The 25,484-nt window shown below is 31.8% G+C and overlaps 1 protein-coding gene across 2 annotated transcripts in view; it reads right to left on the reverse strand.

Annotated features, from left to right (window-relative positions):
* The window catches only part of LOC143045224 (uncharacterized), a 36,360-nt gene extending 11,381 nt beyond the window's left edge, over positions 1-24,979 (reverse strand). For both annotated transcript variants that reach the window (XM_076217581.1, XM_076217580.1), the window contains exons 1-2: positions 24,522-24,979; positions 1,754-1,984 (exon numbers count right to left, since the gene is read on the reverse strand). In XM_076217581.1, the coding sequence (XP_076073696.1) occupies positions 1,754-1,984; positions 24,522-24,692 (402 nt within the window). In that variant the 5' untranslated portion in view covers positions 24,693-24,979. The remainder of the gene's footprint in view (positions 1-1,753; positions 1,985-24,521) is intronic.
* Positions 24,980-25,484: the final 505 nt, after the last annotated feature.

Consider the following 25,484-nt stretch of genomic DNA (forward strand, 5'->3'; position numbering starts at 1 on the left):
ACGTCATTTTAGTGTTAATTGGTCTGGATATCAGATTACTAACTTTAAAAAAGTATAAAACATTATAGTTATATCAAACATGTAGGACAGAGTGGCTTACGGTACATTTATAGGTATATGAATAGCACAAAAAAATAAAAACAGTACATTGTAACTGTTATAGAATAACCGCCCAAGGAAAAAATTCTTCTGACAATCATGACTATTCCTCAGTATATCCGTCTTCACTGAAAATGTTTATCCTTACTATTCACTATTTACATTGTAACATCATGTTTCATTTAAAAATTGTCTAAATGTTCGGGGCTTTTTCAATATTGTTATGCTACAGTATCTGTCAGAAAATGAAAACATTATGTTATAGGTTACTGTACCGTAGACCTCACCATGTTTTTATGTAATTTGCTGATAACGCCTGCATATTTGCCATCAAAAACGTTTGTAACTGATATTGTAATTTGATTTACACTGTGCCATCAAAAACACTAGTGTGGATCTAGCCGGCGTTAATATTCATGAGGCTAGCCGTCAATAATATTCATAAAATCAAAACCGCGTTCGATGAAATGTTTTGGGTAGTTATTAGATTGTGACAATAAAATAAGATCCACACTAGTATCAAAAACGTTTGTAACTGATATTGTAATTTGATTTACACTGTGCCATCAAAAACGTTTGTAACTGATATTGTAATTTGATTTACACTAAGATTACTTCGAATCAAATAGTATTATATAGTTTCCCTTTTTTTTTTTTTTTTTGCTAAATATTTCTGATCGGGTGAATCTCGTGAATGTTGTCTCGTGTGTACTTAACCTCATATCATTTTTCCAATTAAACGCAACAATATATTGTTATAACAATCGAATATTAAAGAATTAAAGATTCTGGACCATTTGTCGTCATAATGATACATATAAATTAGATTTATTAACGTAATGGTTACTTCTCATCAAAATTACAGGAAGACGACTATAGGTAAAGTGCAAATGTCCGGTCAAATTAATACAGGTGAATCAAAATTTAAAGCATAAATGTCCATAGTATTTGAGGCGCAAATGTCCTATCGTTTTACAGGTAAAATAGCGCAAACGTCCTGTGCCCGAAAATATGATGTCAGTAACGTTCCATGTTCAGAATTAAGAACCTTAGCTAGCATATAAAAGGAAAGTATATTTGACCTTGATTGTATAGATACAACGCAACAAAAGTTAGGATATGCAAATTTTTAATATAAGCTTTTAACCGTTTGCAAAAACTCTTTGAGACGAAATTGGAGACAATAGGGTTGCTTGATGCTCAGTTTTGAGTTTTCTATCTTGTGTTTTGTCTTAACATCGTTTTCATGCTGACTTTTGAATTCACTTTGGTTATTTGCCATACATTTCCTCTTTTTCTGTCTGGAGATTTTTATGCTGACTTTTGAATTCTCTTGTGTTTTTTTTTTTTTTTTTTTTTTTTTCCAAAACTAGTTTCTCGTCCTACCTAACGTAAAACCTAAGTAGATGGAAGTCCAAAGTCTAATCTCTGATAAATCAATTTTCAGAAACCCAGTTAGACTATCATAAAATGATAATATTCCGGATGTCAGTAATTGTCAAGTAATACATATACAAACAAATTCCTGATTGCATAGTTTGTTTTGGCACGAAGAAGTTGACAAATCAAGTCCATGTAAATTAAAAACAGAACATTAAATAAGGCTAAAGATATTATAATAGTTATGACCTTAATTTATGACCTTGGCTTATACCTGTTTGTAGTTGCAAGTTTCACTTTCTGTACATTTCACATCCCACGAAAATAAATTTTGTCTCTCTTTATCCCAATCTTTCAATGCGTCCATCATTACTTCACGAGATCTCGTTGCTTTTGTAAAATATGTTTTATACAAATTTTCACCATAGTTGTCATCCCATAGTCTATTAAATATACAATTATGTCCCCACTCTCGTGCTTTCTCGGCAGCTGCATGATCCCAACTCTAAAATATAAAAATGGATATTTATTATACAAATTGACATGTTTCATATTGGTTGAATTGTTTGTTTTTTTTCATGTCGAGGCCATTTATAGTCGAGTATACAGTATGGGTTTTCTCATTGTTGAAGGTCGAACTGTGGCCTATAACTGCTTACTACCACGTGTACTTTATGTTAACTCTGGTGGATATTTGTCTCATTGGTTATCATAAATATACCACGTCTTCTCATTTTGTTTTTGTATTATACAAATAAACAGTTGATGTATTATTCAAATTAATATGCTTTAAAAGACGGGCGAAAGATACCAGAGGGACATTCAAACTTAGAAATCGAAAATGATTTGACAACGCCAATTCTAAAAACGAAAAAGAAAAGCAGTAGTACGCAAAACACAACATAGAATTATACTGTTTGACATGTACACGTGTATAAGTGAAATGTTAGACTGTGTAGTGGCTACACATGTATGTGCATATCAATCTTATGAAGTTATCATATATCAAATGCATTTTTATAAAAAGAAAACATATAATCAGGTATGTTCTATGGATTTAGGTTAATAGCATTTATAATCAATAAAACTAGCGTCAAACTAAGGTAAATCAGCAAATTAAAATAACAAGTTTAGACATAGAAAAAATTGCATTTTTCATAACTAAAAAGCAGTGGAAACAGGAGATTTATTTCTAGTCCGAAACATTATTAATATCAATATTACTTCATGTATCAATCCTAAAAGGAAACAAGACTACGCGTATAACATTCCGCTAAATTGTATAAAATATACAGATGTGATATGATTGCCAATGAGACAACAATCGAAAGAGATCAAATGATTTAGATGTTAGCAAATATACAATGTATGTCACCATGCGGCCTTCAACAATATGCAAAGCCCATACCGCGTAGCAAACTTGGTTTGATTTTGATTACACTTAAATAGCAACATTTGGTATTATTTATTCACTATAAAATTTTGTTCATTTCATGTCTTTGATTTTATCTGTTGAATTTTACCACACATATGCTTTGGTGCCCAAGGAAAACGTTGCATTAACAAAATTTTCAAGTAGAATTCAACTGGAATTATGCTTTATAGATTGTGTTGCGCAAAAACAAGAAGAGCGAAGATCGTATGGTAGTATTTCAAACTTTCAAGCTTTCAAGCTTCTGGTTTAAAGTTTACCATTTTCGCCCGAGACAAAAACTTTGAAAGCAAAAAGTATTAAATAGTGTTTGGAACAAACATGCCTAACTAAAATAGCCAATACTGTCTGAGGTTGAACTCTATATGAGGAAATTGCAAATGTAGAACAATTACATACAATGCATTATTGTAAGTGAATAATTCAAGCTGAAAAGCTCGTCATTTTATTGAAACAGCAGAAAATTGTTAAACTGAAATGACAAATTGATCTTGCGGCCCATGATTGGCCATGTGAAAGAATTCTTTATTTTAATCTGTATATTGTTCACGTTGTATTCTTTTGATGTATATATCAAAGGAGAAAGTTCACTGGATATAATGTTCATGTATAATAGTACAACATGAGATGACACAAACCGATACAGTTAGTTTAAAATGAATGAAAACACATATTCCATTAATGAAAACCCATGTCAGATGCGTTGAACCTGCCCGACTGTGCTAAAACCGTAAAGGGCAGTCAAAAGATAAAAGTATGAGTGCCAATGAGACAACTCTCCATCCAAGTCCAAATTTGTAAAAGTAAATCATCATAATTAGGTCAAAGTACGGCATTCAGCACGGAGAATGGCTCACAGGAAATTTGGTACCGTTAATGTTATCACACCGAACAACGATACAATTTTTGACTGCAGAAAAAGTATTAAGTTCTTGAAAATGAAGGAAATCTTTCAAATACATTTAAAGGTTAGGACATCCAATTAAATAGCAAACAAACACGAAATATAATAATACGATTGCGTTTTATTAAAAGATTTCTACGACTGGACCAATACATGGTATTATGCAAACAAACTCAACATTATCAAAGATACAAGGATTCAAACTGATATTGATAATTTCACTTAATTGTTTGTAGGTGATTCTTGATTCAGCTTCACAATATCGTCATTTGTTAAGTTGATACTTCAGATAATGTGTAATTGATAATGATTTCGATAGAGGACAGGTTATGATAAAAAATGATAAAAAATATACAAATAATCTTCTGGCAAGGCCTTTTATAGCTTACTGTGTGCTCTATGGATTTGGCTATCATGCTGAAGGCCGTACAAGCTATGATAGTTGATTAAAATCCAATCATTTTGTCTCTGATGTATTATAGTTGTCTCATTTAGCAATCATTCCCCATATTCTTATACAACTTTTATACAAAAATGATAAAAATGCAGTATCTTCATATATCGACACGAGTTAAAAGTAAGACTTGTGTTTATTTGGACTGGTATGACTTACTTATGGACAAATAAGTAAACTGTTTACTCGTCGTCTGTAGATATACATGACGATCATTGACGGCCACTTCATTTTAAACAACAATGTAAATGGTCTTGAGGTAATAGATATGTTGACTTAAGATAGCCTATGTATACAAATAACTATGTATTGCTGATAGGGGAAATAACTGTTGGTCTAACTAACCAATTAAACTCAAAATGACCGTTCACCGATTTTTTAGTATATTACCATTTGAACTCGTGCAAATGAAAGTAACTCCATGTCTACCCAACAATTTTGTCCGGCTTAAAAATCGAAGTCGTTCGGTCAATTTTTGGGACAGATGTTAATGAATTTTTCATCTTCTATATGTCTACCATACAATCATTTTAAAATATTACACATTTTTCACGTTTTGTTATGTCGTGGCCTTTTATAGCTTATTGCAGCTAGGGTATGTTTTTGACCCATGTTAAAGGTCATACAGTGCCCTATTGTCGCCGATATTTGAACTGTGGTGGGTAGTTGTCTCATTGGCAATTACACCACTGCCACATATTGTTATGATTTATTTCGTAACCTTTCTTCAATCGTCCTTTGAAGTTAAGAAGACAACTTCCAATCAATCAAACGAAGTTTCTTATGCCATCTTTTAAAGGGAATGTATCGATCTTTTTTTTTTTTTTTTTTTTTATCTTTTTTCATAGCTGTAGAGTGACGAAAAATGAGTCTATTTGTTGTGGAAACAACTTCTATTTAACTTTGATTTTTTTTTTACAGAGTGACGTTCTTTATCGATAAAACATACTTGGCACTTGAACGAATTCATAAAATTATAGACCTAGATTGTTTTAGTTTTCTTAATGCCCGCGTCACACTGTCCCGATTTTTATATACGATGGACACCCGAATGCGAAAATTTTAAGTTCGTACGAAGTTGATCCCGATCTCGTTAAAATACCAAAAAGTGACCGAAGCAAGTACGATGAATAACGAAGTCTATACGATGGTGCTGAAATTATATACGATAGCAAAAGATAGACATACGAAGGTTAATCGAAGACGGGTATTTAAGCTTCATATCTCAGCCGAAGCCTTCACGATGGATCACGAAGGCTACCGAGGGATTACGATGATGGCGCGATGGCCATACGATATCTAAAAGACGTCGTGTACAGCTTACGATGCATTTAAATAATATGCCGAAGCCATCACGCGTTTTAAATTGTTTGATCAATATTGAATATATATTATATTTGACTTTAAAGTTCAAAGGTCAAGGTCACAGTGGCAGTTGTAATACAAGGTAATATCACCCTTGTGGACACTCTAAAACCAATATGCTTCAAAAGATTTTAACCACATTTGGTATATTGTTCCTCCTTGTAATGATCCGACATTTTTTACGTTCAAGGCCAAAGGTCAAGGTCATGTAGATGGACTTGTTTTTTCTCCTTGAAATAGCATAATACACAGGAAATTGGTTGCTCATTTTTTTACCTGCTGGTTCTAAAGACAATATTAAAGGTATTTCCAGTTACTGAATGTTTTGGTTGATTTCTAAAAAAATAGTTTATGTATCAAATATGCATATTCAATTTACCATTTTCTGCATGTGTCATATACAAATATAGTGTTCATATTTGTCCCCAATATGTTACATACGAGGGGATGCCACGCTCGGCATTGCCTTGTTTGAACTGTAAAATATGTGCACTAGTCTGAATAATCACCCATAATTATGCCCATGTTACTGATCTATCTTAAAGGTAAGGTAATGGGTTCGTTGATCCCTTTTATTCAAAAAGAGCTCTTTCCAGGAGAATATCATAATAATATAAGCAAAAGGAAGGATGTGGGGAAAGCAACAAATGCGGCAAAATATGACATATAGAAAACAAAATGGTTATGGAGTAAACATTCGTGTGACAACAACTCAGACGATACATAAAAAATCAGAATAATGAAGAAAAAGTTGGTTTCCCTATATACGTGTACCTGCAGTGTTGGTGTACGAGGCGCGTTTATGATTTTCAGTATGTTACTTGATATGAAAAATTGACAAAAAATAATATTTTACTTGTAAAAGTAAATCCTGAGCCTGTAATAGCTGCTCTTCTTGTTACATTTGAATTAATAGAAACAACGCTGTCGCCTTTCTTGTTCTCATAGAATCATATGATATGAGCTCCATGTTTTGTGAACGTCTTTCTGAACTGTCGTATTAGACTGACCAGTGCATATCGCGCATGGCACTTTAAATGTATTTTAGCGCGAAAATTAACTTACATTTAGCTGGATTTATTGCCGTCGTAGTTTCATCTTGTCGCCTTCGTACTTTTATTCGATGGCAACACGACGGGATTACGAGGTCTTCACGAAGTCGTGTTGCCATCGTAAGACCTTCGGGTAGCTTCGTGATTCATTCGTGTAGACATCGTAATGTCAAAACTGCCCGATGGAAACGATGGAAACACGAATGCAATACGATGTTCAAAGATGCATTCCCGGTGACATTACGATGGTGAGGATGGTGATACGAACTCAATACGAACCCTCAACATCGGACACACCTTCGGGGATTTTTTAACATGTTAAAAAATTTAGAACCCTTCCCGAAGTTGTCCCCGAAGGCTAGAAAAAGTGGCCGATGGTTCTACGATGGTTAAAGATGGCACTACGAATAGCCCGATCTGGATACGATCAGTCCCGATTTTGAAAATTTCCATAATCGTGTTGCCATCGGCGTAAAAATCGGGACAGTGTGACGCGGGCATAAGGAATTCATGGTTTGTAACATATCAAACGATAGGCAAACATGTTGCTTGACAGTCCCCTTTGAACGAAAATTCTGCACCAGTGTTTAATCTATAAAAAGTTAAAAACAGAAAAATATTTTAAATACAAAAAGCCAAAAAAAGTTCTGTTTTCTTGGTAACATGGATTCCTTATTTCACTAAATAGACTAGTCAATCAGACGGGTTAAAGACATAATTCAAAATGAATTAATACGGATTGAATACAAATGACAAATTGAACTGCTTTATGCATGTTTTTTTTTTTCAGTATTCAAATGTGATTAATTTCTTTTTTCCTTTACAAATATCTACTATGTGGACATTCTAATGATACACTTTTTAGTACATGGCGAATACTAACAGCCTTGATTGGTATTACAGAACAAATAATAATGGGTGTAAGAACTACAGAAAAAGGGCAATTAATGTAAAAGATAACTAAAATATGAAAAATAGAGATTAATTTCGTGATTAAAAGAAGAAAGAATGTGGGTAAAAAGAAACAAAGAAAATAGAGAAAATAAAATGGTCTGAAAACTTAAAAGAATAGGAAAAGGCGGACCTTTATGCAAACTCTCATTACTAGTAAGACTATTTCAGGCTTATAAATTTTGAAGTTCTAAGGTCAGATTTCTATCCTCGTTCTAATTGTATATGGCCTGGGTCTAAGACTATATTAAAGAGCTTTGGAATAGACCAGGTTATATTCGGTGTAAAGTCTGTCTACCATATGGTTGTCAAACTCGTTTGTGTCTGGCAGTGAAGTGCACAAGGTCATAAATTATATAAAAATATAAGATTTAATGTTCCTACTTAAAAGTATTACTGCACAAATATTTACTTGTTATAGTCTTGTTGGAAAATGAATATGATTTATAATAGCTGAGTTACATTATATTCTATACATGGAATGCAAATTATATTCTATTTAAAATCTGCAAGGTGTGAATTCAGAAATTTTAATGCATAATATAAAATATCATTTTGACAATTTATGTTGAAAGACTTTTTGAAACACTTTTTTTTTGTTTTACTTCATAAAATATGCATTTTTTTCAAGTAAAATTCAGACACTTTATTTATTTCATTTGTGTCATGTGCGTATAAAAAGGTCTCTGAATTGAATCATATAACGATAAATTGTTTAACAACTTTATATTCAAATTGTTAAATATATTCATCTCATGCAGTTAAACAATTTATAGTGTACATAATCCGAACATCATATATCAACAAATTCGTTGTTGTAAGCCTTACTGTATGTAACAAGTGTCATTACATATGCATTTTATATTGGTATAAAACATTTAACATAAAGCGTCATGGGTTTTTTAATAGATAAATCTATTAATAATACACACATGTTCAAACAGACAGAGAAACAAGCAAAAAAAAAAAAAAGAAAAACTAAGATCTACACATATATTTTAAAAATCAGCGACTTAAAAAATGTCTGTTTTCACTTAAAAAAAAAATATTGAGTAAAAGTATTAAGTTAAGTTTAGATTTCTAAGGCCCTATTTGTTAAATGATTCGCTCCCTATTTTTGAATTAACCGATGTTGGCCATACGCGTAATTTGTTAGTCTTATATATTTTTTTGATTTATGGTCATTTGTATGTTTTTGAGTTAAGGATGTACTTAGGTGAGGTTTTGGAATTTGTGTCAAATGTTCGGACTCCTTGGTGTTTTTCCATACAATACAATGTAAAATATTTTGCCCCATAACACCCATTTATTTTTTCATATAAGACTTAGAAGCTCATGAAAGGTCATTTACCAAAATTTTAGAAGATTCTTAATTTTCTTTCTTTTGTTTTGAGAACTAATAGTACCAATGCAAATATAAGGTAAAAGTCCGAGTCAGCCTTTTCCCGCCATATTTTAAATCTCAAATATCTCGAAAAGAAGGTCCATGACCTATCAATATTTTTAGCTTATTTTTATCCTTAATTGATGCTCTACCAGCTTATAGTATCAATTTTAACTTCTTAATTTATTAATTTTCACCTAACCTCACCTAAGTACATCCTTAAGTGTGACGTCCATTTTCGATGAACTAGTGCACATTTTTGTTCAAAGGACAGCTGAAGTCCGCCTTCGGGTAGGGTATTTTCTAAGTGTGTTTAGTATCCATTGGTGGTCTAAGTTGTGTTTTGCTGTTTGTTCGGATTGTTTTCTCTTTGACACATTCCTAGTTTCCATTGCCAATTTCATTGTGACGTTTCCTTTCAAGTGTATTCATTTCCAGCCTGTTTTCGTTAGTGAAAATCTCTCTGCATGTTTGCTTACAGGATTTGTTCATACGCTTTTTCGTCCAACCACTGAAAAGGTCTTAAAATTTGCCTATTCCAATAATGATCCCCACTCCTCGAGTTTGTTTTATTTTCTTCATGTAATTTGCAATGCAAGATTTTGAAGAACTCGATACACCTTGGAGTAAAGTTCTTTACACAAATGTATGTTTTGCAAATTTTTGTTAGTGGAACCAGAATCAAAATATTCACCTATCGTTATATTTATCAAAACAGGAACGCAGTTTTTCTTTAAATCTCATATCACTTATTTTCCGTATATTAAGGTTCATCATAACAAATGGACAAATATGGCCGTATTTTCACCTCAAAAACTACTCTGTGTACAGACTTACCTGTGCTGTTTGGAAAGTTTTAATACCTAGCATCCACTAGATATATAAAAGTTAAATGCATTTTGTGTTAAAGAAAGATCAAATCTTTTTTTGTTTATGCTGGGCATTTTTTTTCCTTTCTGCAGAAGGTGTAAAAATAAACAAACACCTGAATTACTTTGATACTGTCCACTCACTGACTCAGATGAACTCTTTAACTCACCTGCAGTTATGAAGATACCTCTTGTGCATGTCAATTAGGGACAATCAAAACAATATAAACTGTTTTTTTTTACCTGAGGGAGCATCTCATAGTAGAGGTCGGTCATTTAAAAACGTATCAATCGTATCGTATACGTTGACGTATCCGCATCTGCAGATTTATCAAAAATTATTATGTGATCCCGAACTGAAGAACACCTTACGTTCGAATCAATCAAACATTCACTTTCAAAATTTGCAATAGTGGTGTTTTGTAAAAATTATAATAAGGGGGTCTATCAACTACTTTTACATGCCCTTAAAAAGGAGCCAATGTAGGACAGGTACATGAATATCGTACACAATCCTTTAATAATCTAGTTAAAAAATATTTCAAGAACTTACATAAATAAACACACACATAAAATCAAATGTACTACTTATATACATGTAAGGAACTTTGAATATTGTTCATTTGCGATGTTATCATAAGAGGTAATAAATAAATTTGGTGTATTTACTGTCTTCTGATTGGTTAAAATTATTAGTTTTATTTTCAATGTTGTCAATTTTTCTTGCGACACGCCCACTCTGACGTTGTGTATTCATACGCCAACATGTGTGTACGTTGTTATTGTTAATATATATAATATAAAAAGTTCTTAGAGCCTTATTTTTGCTAGAAATTTATTTATAATGAATGGCAATAATTTATTTTGATTTTATTGAACCATAAAACTAATTTTTGACTCTTCACATTTTACATAATCCGCTTCGCGGATTATTCAATGTGAAGAGTCAAAAATTAGTTTTATGGTTCAATAAATTCAAAATAAATAATAGCCATTCATTAAATAGAAACACGAGTTGCCAGTCTTCAGATGTCATATAAATACATGCAGATATATCAAAACATATTATGTGATCCCGAACTTATTAAGAAGACCATGCTTCATTTAAAAAAACAAACTAATTGGAATCTCTTCGAAACAATCAAACATACACTTTCAATGTTTGTGATAGTGCTGTTTTGTAAAAACAATAAGGGGTTCTATCAACTACTTGTACATGCCCTTAAAAGGGAATCAATGTAGGATAGGAACACGAATATCGTACAAAATCCTTTAATAATCTAGTTAAAAAAAATATTTCAAGATCTTATATGAATAAACACCCAAAAGAAATCAAATTTACTACTTATATAGTACATATAGAGAGGAACTTTGAATAATGATTTTATCATAAAAGGTAATAGAAAAGTACTGAGTATCACTCTATTGGTCAAATAACAATTTGGTTCTACGTGAGCACAAGTTAGCACACAAATAAACGATTTTACCGTATTCACTCCTATCATGCCTGTAAACTGTTCCAACTATCCGGAATATCTTTAAAAGTCGGATTAAATGTTCCACAAAAACTCGATATTTCCTACTTGTTTTGTTATTTTTTGCATTAGAAATTAATCAGTTGCCCATTTGCATTATTGAAAGTACATAGAATAAAAGCTCGAGATTACATACTGTTTTTTGGTATATCTGCAGATGAGGATACGTCAACGTATATGATACGGTTGATACGTCTTTAAATGACCGACCTCTAATTGTACCAAACTTAGTTAATTTTCAGACCTTTTGCATCAGGAAAAAAAATGCCCATCAAAATCCAAAAGAGATTTTATCTTTCTGAAATACAAAATGCATTTAACTTTATCATATCTAGTGGATACCAGGCATTAAAACTTTTCAAACTTCACAGGTAAGTCTGTACTCAGAGTAATTTTTGGCACGTAAATGCAGCCATATTCTTGAACCAATGCATGAATGCATGTATATATCATAAACTTAGAACTCTGTGCACGATTTTGTCATTTTTTACGCAAATATATCGTATAATCCTCAATTTTTTTCTCTCTGTCTGTTATGATTTAAAAATATGGCTGTTATTAAATGCCGTGTTCTAAAGCTTACATCCCAGCTCCTTTGTTCTAACAGGGGTGATCTGAGCCGGATCATACCTACCAGATCAGCCCAGTTTGAGTTTCTTTGTTATGCATGCTTTCCTTTGTTCTGTAACATTTTGGCGGGAATGTCAAATCCACTATAAAACTTATAATTAATTATACGGAAAAGACTATCTATCAAAATTCACGTAGAATTTATACTGGGATTCGAACTCAAGACCTTTAGCATATCAAGCCGCGACACATACCACTACACCAGGACGACTGGATACGAAATAATAGTAATTTTGATATACTTAAAGGAAGCAATTAAGATCTTTTTATAAGTGGGGCGAGTTGTCAGACCTTTATTCAGTGGGGTTTTAACCTTTTTCGTTAATTAGTGAGTTTTCAGACTGATTGTTCAATTTGATTTTACACTTTTTCAAAGTGAGCAAGTCGGTAAACAAGAGTGGGACGATATTTTTATAAAGTGGCGATATAGTGTGGGCCGATTGGCAAGTGGGGCGATTTGATATTGTTTGATATCTACTCATCGTGTTTGGGGGTCAAAAAGGGTATACATCATATAGTAATATATAAAGTATATTGTTATGGTTGTGTGGCGTTCTAAACTAGATTTTATGAATTGTAAATGGTTTTTAGTCTAATATAAAACAGCTGGGATGTAAAATAGTTATCCCAGTCGGACTTGGTGTGTCAGTGTTAGATCACCCTCTGGCCTCCGGCCATCGTGGTGATCTTACACTGACACACCGCGTCCTTATGGGATAACTATTAAAGAAGTTTACCGATTGTCACCTTATAGTAAACACATAACAAAAAGCATGGATTTTGAGCACGGTCGTGTTAAACATGTACAATCAGATAATTGTTTATTTTAATGACAGACCCAAGCGTATTGCGATCACCGGATTTTTACGAGGAGGGTTACGCTCAGGTCACTATGCATACGGAAAATATGTCGGCGAATTGCTTCCTGGAAGCAAGCAATTAAAAATAAGTAAACCTCTTCTAAATGTGGACAAATTAAAGAATTTTCCTCAGAAAAAAGTATATGTACATAAGTTGTATAATGAAAACTATCCATTTAGTTATAAAAAACATATGCATGATTTTTTTTAATTTGAGGTTTCTTATGACTTTAAGGTTTTAAATAATTTGTCCCATCAAAACGTTAGACAAATGCTCATATGTTTATCATTCATATCATATAACAAATAAACAGCGTGTTTTGTCTCTTGAAAATATTTTTTTTTAATTTTTTAGCTAATCTTATCAAACTATTGGCTTTACAGTACATGCTGTATTTTCGAAACAGATTCAGAACAACAACAAACAAAACCAAGCCGGGGGATAAATACCTAAAGACTTCTTGCTGAGTTTGATCCTCTGATCAAAAAGTATTTGTCTCGAAGCTGTTTATACACTAAAACCTTACGACAGGCTTTTCAGACCGACGATATGGGCTTACATGAGTTAACGTATTCAAACATACTTAATATGATAATAGTGCATTCTATCATTCAAATATTAAACAAAGTGTTGCATTTGAAGTACTTGGTATATTTTGTGCCCTTTTTGTGTATGCTAACTATATTTTCTTTTATAAGATTGACTTTACATTTGTTTCTCAGGGATTCATATTCAAAAGATGCAAGCATTTGCATTTTATATAACAACATACACAAAGATATATATATATATAAACTTTCAGTTTCTCACAGTAATAAATCTTGCGTCAATTATAAATTAAATCGTAAAAGAATATAACTGTTTTGCTTAATATACTTTGTTTTTGGACAGATTTCAAAGCCAGTGGGCATGTTTGGGCGTTTAAGGCTAAATACCATCAAACAGATTTAACCATCACAACTCACTGCTCAACGATATCAGGTCAAAAATTTACCAGTTAAACTGTTATCTAAGTCGCACAACAAAATAATGAAGTTTTATCATTTTCAATCTTTCTCTTTTGGTGTTTGTATTTTTTTTTACTGCAGGTCATTTTATATATTTTATGAATGAAGTATTATAATTAAGGTTATGAGAAAACGTTACATATTCCTATATAAGTACATACATTAACAATGAATGATTTATTAACGTTTAATATCATGTATCAAAGTGAATGCATGTGTACCTTTTAAAAGTGCAGTCCCATTATAGCAAATACTACAAAAACAAATCTTATATACAATATATTCACTTTCTACAAAATATTTACATATGTTTAAATGCACTAGACTCGACTAAATGATATGAACATAACTTTCTGCAAAAATATTTACATTTTTGTGAATACACTAGTCCCGAGTATACATTTTTATGTACATGTTAGCAAACATAACAAACAAAACTGCATTTCTCTCTGTTATATTCTGCTATTCCGGACAAAATAAGGAATAATTAATTTTTTGACATTGTTAATTAAAATATATCTTTAAACAAAGACACTTTTTCCAGATAATTGATTACTGATGTATTCTTGAAAATAAACTCATCATGGAGACCAGGATTAAAATTATATATTTGCGCCAGATGCGCGTTTCGTCTACAAATGACCAATCACTGACGTTCGAAACAAAAAATCATGTTTAAAAGGCCAAATAAAGTACGAAGTTGCAGAGCATTGAAGACCATAAATTCCTAAAAGTTTTGCCAAATACAGCTAAGGTAAGCTATCCAAATTCCCAAGGTAGAAAATGCTTTGTATTTCAAAAGTTCGGAGTTAGTCTATTTGTTCAGTATGCTTACTGTCTTTTGCTGTTCTGAAGATTCAGAGGTCGGTGAGAGCTACTTACATGCAAATGAATGATGTTCAAGAGGAAAAGAGAACTTATAATCGAAATATTATTCTTATTATCTACGATGAAGCTAGATCACCAAATATTTGTTCAATATATATATTTGATTGTTTCTATAAAAAGGGTGAAAAACAAATTACTCATTTTTTCACGCAATGGACGTAAGCTCTAACGTTATAAATTCTTCCTACACTGCTTTCGATTTCGTAAATTTATCAGGTTATTTTTCTTTCGCTCGTATCTCTGATAGGCGACTACATATATGTAAGTATTTACGTGCAATGGTATACATGCAGTATTGCAAGTGCTCAGATATCCTTCCGGAAATACGGTCCATTTATAAAGGGTGATCTCATATATTCTGATAGGCGACAACATTCTAAAGGACTATCCATGGTGAACAACATATGATAACCGTACATATAACATCGCGTCTTACTAGGTTTTGCGGTTGTCATCGACTATGGAATACGAGTGTTTTAAACTTTATTTTATCAGGGAAGATATTACCAACTGTAATACCTACTCGTAAATAAGACTAAAAAATATGCTTGAGTGCTGAAAAGCAATAAATCATTTAAATCTTCAAATATGTCTTTTATTTTGTGTCCAGACATCTGTCATCAGATACGATCGCAACTGATGACCTTGTCATAATTTTATCCAATCAAATTGACTCCTTTTAATACCGGAAACTCAATATATCATCTTGAGACATTTTTACGTAAATCGCGTGCCAAGATGTTTTAAAAACTCGGATCAAATAATAATGCTTACAGATAACATGTATACATGCAGTCTGATATTTGAAGAATTTTCAATTGAAATATAGAAATTAGTTTGTCAGCAATTTCTTTTAATCTTCTCTAAATACCTGCTACTCTGTACATGTATCAAGCATCATTTCAATCAAAACTAATAAGCTTGCAGAATACAGCATGAACATCATATGACACAATCAATTTGGCAATGATATTCAAATATCATGATGACTACACAAGAACCTATTAAAGTTATGCAATATTCTCATTATTGTAATACTGACTAGTTAATATTTAAATGTCATTTTCTCATATTTCAAAATAATTTACAAATTGCTAATAGAAAAAAAACGTCCTTTATAGCGATTAAATGTATTTAATCTAATATATTTTAAATATTTACATTACTGTTAACAGCTAATGAATGTTTTCAATGTAAGTTTTTAAATATCTTCTTCATTCTATGTTGCCTTGACCCTCAATCACGATCTTTATATATCGGAACGGGAAGGCAATAGCACAGACCAAAACACTATTTTGTATAGTACCTTGCGATTGCAAATATATGCCCTGACAGGTGCATCACGCAATCGAGCCTGTTGCTGTCCTTCTTAAAAATAGAACTTTGTATTTACATACAAAGACTAACATTTTTTTTTTTTTATCAGGAACAATTTGAAACTGTATGCATATATAAGGAACACGTTTTTCATTACCTATAATATATGAGTATAAACTTTCCATTTTCAATTTTACTTTGTTCAGCTTTTCAAATATTATATTATATATATACATGTTGTAGTTGTGGTTTCAAGTAAATTTTAATTTCCTTTTAAAATCCTTGTACGGTTAACACTTGACTTTTTTACTTTAACGACAAGAAGAGATATGTTTTCTATTATCACAACGCAGTTATTTTCATGAAACTTGTGTATTTATTATTTCGATGTTGAAAACGGGGAGGGAAAGCTGATCAGTAAGCTCAAAATGGAAACATTACAATTGGAAGAAGGGACATGGTCGTGTATCATTTCAGGCAGGACACAAAAAAATCAAAACACACCCTTTTATAAAAAAAAAAAGACAAGGAAAGGGGGTTCGCTCCTTTTTTTTGGGTTTTAAAAATTCCAAATTTTTACATTGTAAGCAGTTTTTTTTAATTTCTTGATAAACGATTGATTCATGAGGCATGATGGATAAGACCTATTTTAAGAATACACATTATTTGCAGGTGTACGTTCATGTACATGTATCTCTACAGTATAAAGGACACAAGGTAAGTTATCTTGTCAATATACGAAGATGTATTAGCATTGTTCGGTATTGAACTTGCGACCTTGTGTATTTTCACTAATACCTATACGCAATATTTCTTTTCTTAATTTAGACAAGGTCTACTTTTTTTTCGAATGACTGCTGATTTTCATTTTATAAATGTCATGTTTGACATGGTAATGTTTGTATTCGCCTGTATAATTCATAATAACATGCTTTGAAATAAAGATCACAAGGATTTGTTGTGTACACAAATATATTATTAAAAAAGGAAGTCAAACTGAAAATCATTAGATTTTGAAAGAACAAACATCACATGAAAATAACATTTAAACACTTAAAACAGTAAACCGTTTATACAAACTGAAAGATATGGATCACGTTTGTCAACAGAGACAGCCCTACAAGCTTATTCTACAAAAATTCGATATAGATAAGTGAACATACATATTGACATACTACATGACATAACAATTAGGGACATTGACCTTTTAGAAAATAGCATTCAGTTCTCAGTTCTCAGTGTACATGAAAATTAAGTTAAATGTTGCGTCTTCAATTAAACGCTTATTTTAGAGTTTTATTCGTAATAGTAATTTAAGGATAAAGTCAAATATGGCATTAATGACAGTAGTTTTATATTAAATTAAGATATATGACCAAATACAAATTCCGATATAGCCACAAATATTTTCGTGAGAAAGAAATTAAATATAAATACAAATCAGTGTATACCATTTAAATATGATATTATATATATTATATTTCTTTTTTTCTAACAAACAGGTTTAATAATAGTTATGACGAAACAATAGGAGTTGTGGGTTGTGTGTAAGCAGACAGCAAGCAAACAAAAAAAAACGAAATGAAAGAAACCTGAACTTTAAGATACAGTAACTGGGAAATGTCACAGTTGCATAAAATTTTGGCTCGTTGAACTTAAAACAAAATTCAGCAAAATGCATTTACAGTTCTTTTATCTTCAATTACCGATTGAATTATTTCAAATTGTTGAACAGTAGTATAGACAGCCCATACAAAAGGCGAAACACTTTCTCTTTATAAGTTATCATAAACTTTCAAATTTTTAATACATAGATTTTTCTTAGAAACTATATGTTGTTGGCACTAAAAGTTCCGTTTTAAGGTAACACGATACCGAATGGCATATCTCCCGATTTCCAACATTTTTGGCACACGTGTTCTTTGCATCGAGTTACATCGGAATATCTAATAAAAAAATGGTGGTCACCATTTTGGTTTTCTTTGTAATTTTTATAGAAGAACGTCAATTTTGGCGACAAATTTACATAGGTATAAAGGGGAAATGCCTTTTTTCGGCCAACTTTTTTAGATTTTCCAATGAATGGGTATGTTCTTATATACGGAAAAAAACAAAAAATTAACATTTTTATCCAATTTACTTTAAACGAATTGTGCTTCAATATATGGAGACAAATGGTGTCTACTTTCACTTGTACTGTGACAACACGGTATAAACGGACGAAGGGCACGTTACATGAAGATGTACATTTAAGCATCGCTCCTAACTCACAAGAAGATTGTGCAAACTTATTGTTTTAATCCTAGATAAAGCAAAAACCTTTCAAGTGACATTTGTGTAACTGGAACACACTCAGTCAGTTTGTCTTGTATGTATAACATTACAAAATATAGAGGTTACGTCTTGGTGCTTGTCCAACAACCCTAGGCAATTGTTTAATGTTTAAAACCCTATCAATTTCAGTGATTTACCTATTCCCATTGGGTGTTGATTGCTGATTAGGCTTAATTTGAATGTTACACCATTAATGGGTTGAAAGATTACATACAGTGATATGCTGTATCGTTCTAATGTAAATAATAAATATTAGGACAACCAAACTAGACGAAGAAAATGCAGTGATTATACTAACGGTTATCAGTGCAACAATCACCTCATTCGTGATAATTTGTTAGATCAAATGTACATATCTTGTACTAATGATAAAATTGTTTTATTTTCATTCTTTACTTCAATAATTGTGTAAAAACATCAATCATTCACTATTTTTTTTATTTGAAAGACCATATAAAGGTGTGTGCATTTCTTTATATTGTGTTCTGTGATTCTAAATCAGTTTATCTATATCCCGACTTATCAATAAGTATTGTGTTTTTATATTTAATCAATGTGTGGTTCGTTTTATCTCATTTTTTCATTGGACAAAATTCATTTATTAGGTCAAATATTCATGGTTTCCTCTTAATTTCATATTGCAACGTCACGCAAAATCTGGGCGACCATGCCTGGTGACGTTACATAGAAAGAATATCTGTATTTGTTTGCCGATCATTGAAAAAAATGCTAAGTACAGGTATGTCGGCGAGTCTCGTGTTTTAAATTAGAAGATGCAACTGTCTTCAGTGAAGTGGACATATCGTATTACAATCTGTATTTATCATACTGTATAATATGACGATAAAAACCATACATATTTAAGAATTGAATGCTTCTTTTTGTAAATTTATTGGGGCGTAAAAGCGTTGACCGAAGTACATTTTGTATGAAGCGCGGAAGCGCTTCATTCTAAAAATGTGCGCACGGTCAACGCTTTTACAACCCTATAAAGTTACAAAAAGAAGAATTCAATACTTATAGTTACATTTTTTAGCTATGATCATGAAAACACGTATTTAACATATTTTTTTATTTAATTCACCTGTGCACTTTATTGTTGGACCACGTGTTATCATGAATGAAAAGTTGTATTGAGCAATGCAACTGCTTACGGAATAACACGTGATGTGCAGTTAGCCAATCAGAATAAAGTATTATAATGAAACATACATCTAATGTAATTATATAATAATATACACATAACTGCTTTTCGATATACCAGAATAGCTCATTTCCGCAATTCTGAAATTGTCCATTTATAAATTCATCAATTATTAAGAAACTAAGGTTTCAACTCCTTAAGGTAAATTAGCCTCTGGATAGAGATGGCTGTAGGTCTTCTTTGGACATATGACTCTTTACTTGTTTCGTTTTTTTTACTTGTTCATAAATAAAGTAGGCCAACATGGTCTCCTCATCAGAAAGTAATCATTCCCTTCCATTGGGCTTACTTACAGATTTTAAATATTCGTAGAACAGTTTTGTAAAGTATTTCATTTCTGATTGTCCTGGGCCAGAATAATGTCTTCATGTGACTGTCACAATTGAAACTAGCACGTTAGAATCCAATCTCAGCTGTAGTTCTAGTTTGAAGCAGTGTATATTCATGTCTCATTAATATCTTGACCTGTATATTTAAGTAATACTTGTTGCTGGACGTTAAACAGACATTATTCTTAGATGCATGATTTTTTTATTAGTTGTTAGTGGCTTTGAACTAGCTGTCAGATAACTACGAGAACTCTCAGATATGTTCCTAGTGTATTTTTGTTGTCGGGATGTACACTTGTATTTTTGTCCATCTGATGAGTTCAACTGATTTTTATAGTTCGTTCTTATGTTGTACTATTATATCACTGTCCCGGGAAGGGTTGGGGTCGCGCTAACATGTTTAACCCCGCCACATTATTTATGTACGTGTCTGTCCAAAGTCAGGAGCCTGTAATTCAGTGGTTGTCGTTTGTTTATGTGTTCGATATTTGTTTTTTCGTTCATTTTTTTTATACAAATAAGGCCGTTAGTTTTCTCGTCTGAAATGTTTTACATTGTCATATCGGAGCCTTTTATAGCTGACTATGCGGTATGGGTTTTGCTCATTGTTGAAGGCCGTACGGTGACCTATAGTTGTTAATGTCTGTGTCAGTTTGGTCTCGTGTGGACAGTTGTCTCATTGGCAATCATACCAGATCTTTTTTTTTTATATTAACAAAGCCCGGGGTTATGTGAACTAACTTACAGTTTTTACTATTTTCATAACAGATTTTTCTCTGCTACCTATATATTATCGGCAACTGTAACAATAAGTATACGGTATGTTCAACAGTCTGTCAGATAGTTCGCGATAAGTCATGACGGTCAAGTTGGTTGTCGCTGTTGGGGGTATACACATTTTTATTGTTTAAATCCCAATATGATCAAATTTAGTACCTACATAAAGAACTGTATCGAAAGGGCGAAACTGTAATTTGACTGTTAATTATTATATACAGTTCTATATATATCAAATTTAACGTGTCATAGTCAGATTTCATATCTAATAAATAAAATAATATTTTATACATCATTTTACAGATAATCGTACCAAATATTTGTATTTCTTTTACATAGTCAACCGGTCATTTTGCTTGAAGACAAGTTAAAAAGAGGCACCATTTAACAACAGATTAGATGAAATGTTCGTCCGTTATGTGACAATTATACAAGAATAAATTAAAATCGCAAACATTAAATATCAAACTTTGCATAATATACAAATAAAATGGCTATTAAATCATACATCTGGATGTTGATTTTGAACATTGCCATTAGCAAGTTGACTTAAGAAATTCTTAAATAGCAAAACGTTTGCTTCTTTAAAAGGAATAGGCTTCCATTCTCAATTTTACTTCATACAATAATCCGTACCCCAATCTGTTTGCTAAATACTATTCTCAGTCTTCAACAGCATAACAGTTGAATTTATATCAGTAAAGGATATGACGAAATTTTCGACACAATAAATTGCTGTCTCATTGGGGTATACCGCCATCTTCTTTTATTAATATTCAATATTCAAGAAAGCAGACCTCACAAAGCCGAAAACAAATATCAATCACAGAAATTGGAGAACGACAGTGACTATCAAAAACACGGTATACAGGGTTAAAGGTACAAGTCAAGCTTGGCAAACGGGTTGGTATCTCGAATTATTCTCGATAAAGTCAGAATTAAATGGCACATAAAATTGATAATAAAAAGAATGAAATATTGAATAACAATGTGGATTAAATAAGCATGCTTCTGCAAGTTTCGTTTCATCGTTTAAAAAAACCCAAACTTGCATAATACATAATCACTAAGAAATGAAGTTTAAAGGACTTCGTTAGTTTGTGAAGCATGTAACAGCTTAAACGATCGTGCAGCATTTATCCTGTCCAAGAATATGGTCATGTGCCACAGTGGTCTACACAGACGATTTAGTTTATAAATTTCTAGGACGACAATTTCCTTATTTGCAACACCCTCGTGTCCGATTACTATACATTTGTATCTATTATAATAGTTTAGAAGCTATATTTCAGTCGTTTAGTGTACCTGTATACGTCTTGTATTTAATCTTAAATAGACGTAATGTTATTAAAATTTATGATCGAGCGATGCGTGTTTGTTTTGCACATATATTATTTACTACTTCTATTGCACAGTATTTGTACAACATGGTGCAGGTTAAGTGCACGTAAATGTAATAGGGCTATAATAACTGTAAACAAAAAGATAAATATAGGATAGACGACATCGCCATTTGTTACACACGAATATTTAAATATTTTGAACAAATACATGTTGTATAGATAGAAGTTTTCTATAATATTTAAATCATTACATGACACGATGCACAACAATTAATACATATACATGTACACGAATCACTCTCAAATGTACTTTTTTAGTTAAATGTATTCTTTAATACGCCGATACCCAGGCGCCAAACTCATTTTAGAATGTGATGTAAACTGGACAACACTTTTTCTTCTAATTATATCATATTATGAAAAATCTCTACCTACAACAAAACGAAAACATCTATCGAAAGAGGGGGGGGGGGGGGGGGGGTGCAAATGAGAAGTATGTCAAGGGAGTCTCAGAACTCAGAGTTTTCTGTTTACGGTATTTCTATAAAGAATCTTCCAAACCATTCCAGAAATAGACTGTATTGATAATTTCGATTGAATTGAAGTTTATTCTCATAAGAAATGTCCAACTTGCCAAAATGACAACCACATTCTCTGGTCCCATCTCAGAATAACAAGCAGTGCATTTGTCACATTGATATTTACTTTGCCATGAGACACAAAACGGGTGCGACTACTGAGAATGAAACGCAATCGATTCCGAACTACTTCAGTTAATTTACGAGTTTTAGATGAAAGATTTTGATTTGGGAATTTCGGATATCTGTTTTTTTACTTTTTGTCACTGTGAATGTAAACTGCAGTATTGTATTACTCCCTTTGCATTTTCCTCCTTTTCGCCCAGTGTATTTGTCGCGTGAACAACCTACATGTAGATGGGTCCGTATTTACGAATGGAATACAACTTAAAAACCAGATCTTAATTTGTTCTAGTTAACGGATATGAGTTTTATGTAATGATAAACATTGTAAAATGCACATATATTGCACAGGTAATAATACAACCAGTAATAATTATACATCAAATGGAAATCTGGTTTTAAAATGACCGATTCAAATGGTACTGAGACACATTGCTTGGTTGACATAAATATACGTTATACAGTCAAACAACAAACCTTCTTGCGCCTATATATATTGAGTATCAACAAATTAATAGCAATTTTGAGACTTTATATACATAATTTTATTAAAATGAGCGCATGGAAACCTTATGAGCAGTTATTTGGACCGTGTGGAGGGTGCAGTTGTCTCAATTTCTTTTCTAGAAGACAATATTGAATCTAAATATACTGTTTATAACTTTAAAAAGATATTCAGTTTACCTACTACTGCTGCTGTGCTTGAAGCTATCGTTTAAAACATGTACTTCAAGTTAACACTATCAAAATTAAATGAACGTTAAAATGGGACAATAAAGCACAAAAAACATCGTGTAAAAATTGACTTTTAACTTGTTTAAAAAAGACAATACAAGATACAAAAGTAGTGTATTCTTTTCCAAGCTAACATCGACACAGCTTAGATTTAATTCTTTGAAGTAACATGACTGGTGTAATCATCTATGTGTTGTTAACAAGCTGTTCATGTCAATGTTTACAACCAAAACGTCTAGCTGAGATTTGATTTAAATATGAAACAAGGAGATGTGGTATGTTTGACAATGAGACAACTATCAACTAATATAGCGTAGGTTTAAGCAACCATATATATTGGTTGCAGTAAGTGTTTCAACAATGACCAAAACCTATACTGGTTAGCAAGTAATAAAAACAATATTAATGTATGTGCACATGATATTTGAAAACCTCGTCACTCTAAATTAACCTCTCAATACTAATCCATTAGTCAGGAGACCTTAAGTTTCATAAAAATTAATGTTATATGCTGCGATGTGATTGAAGAAGAAATATCTGGATGAGCGTTGGATTTGATTATTTGGTATTGTGTTTAGAGATTTTTAAAAACTTTTATAGCACAGCACCAAAGAAATTCTGTATGTCTCTAAGAATATGTGCACATTTATTTAGTAATCTCTGTTTCATTGACGGAAGGTCCCGTACCACAAGGATATCAAACATAATATGATAAGTCAAAGATAAACTGGTTATGCCATGGCAATTAAACAAATAACATACATGTAAAAGAAATAAAGACAATCAGCAGTCTTCAAAACTGAAGACTGAACAACACGAATCTCCGCAAAAAACAATAAAAACCAATAAAAAAAAACAACAAAAAAAAACAAATCCAGAGTTATCTCATGTGATCCGAAAGGGTTAGCAAATCTAAGATATGATAGTTTGAATTGAATTGGCAAAAGTAAATATTGAAAATATAACTTACCAAAGCTTGCATATTGGATGCATAAATAAGCCGTCTAATATCATTATGGTAGTTAACTATCATTAATTTATCCCTATGTGTCAATTTTACACTCCTTCCTATTTTTCTTGAAAATGTACACACATAAAACAATATTAATTGTACAAAAAACACTTTCAGAAGTTTCTGCATTATTCTTGTTATCCTCAGATTAAATCCTTCAAATTAAAATCTATCGTTTGTCATTTAAGAAAATAAAACTTTTAAATCATCCTTTTAAACATGTTTTAAACAGTTAGCGTTGACACTGAAACACGTTACAAATGCCATCGAACGAAAAACATAAATTTCAAAGCGGACTTTAAATTGAAATTAAGTAACACCGAAAACAGTAGTTGTTGGAAATGTGACACTATGCACGATGTATATTTCAACCCTTTGATGGACAGATTTACCAACGATTTAATCTGAACTTTGATAAAACAAGCGGTGTCGTAGTGTATTTAAACTACCTAAACGATAGAGAGGCGTACACTATATATATATATATATATTTTACAAACAAGGGATGATAAAATTAACTTGTTGTCGTTTAGTTTTACCTTGAAGTGCATATATATTTTATAAAGTTAATGCAATCGCCAAAAACTTACTGGGGCGTGGAATTATTTAAGAAGATAGATATCATTAATGTGATTATTCGCATCAATGTCAAAAGAAATTTAGATCTGTCTTTAATATTTAAGATGAAATTGTTGATATTCTCAGGACTATTAAACGGTTTGATAACTAGTATATATTAATATTCTCAAATAAATATAATTTAATAGACCAAAATACTTGTCGAGGTGTGATTAATTTTAATTAAATGCGCGATCATGACTTGTTAATTAAATGATATAAAGCTGACTGGTTAATACCCTGTAATAAGGTACAACTATATAAAATGTTATATATTTGATCTATATGGATTTGCCGATGATA

This window comes from Mytilus galloprovincialis, chromosome 9, assembly GCF_965363235.1.
Source record: "Mytilus galloprovincialis chromosome 9, xbMytGall1.hap1.1, whole genome shotgun sequence".
Taxonomy (NCBI): domain Eukaryota; kingdom Metazoa; phylum Mollusca; class Bivalvia; order Mytilida; family Mytilidae; genus Mytilus; species Mytilus galloprovincialis.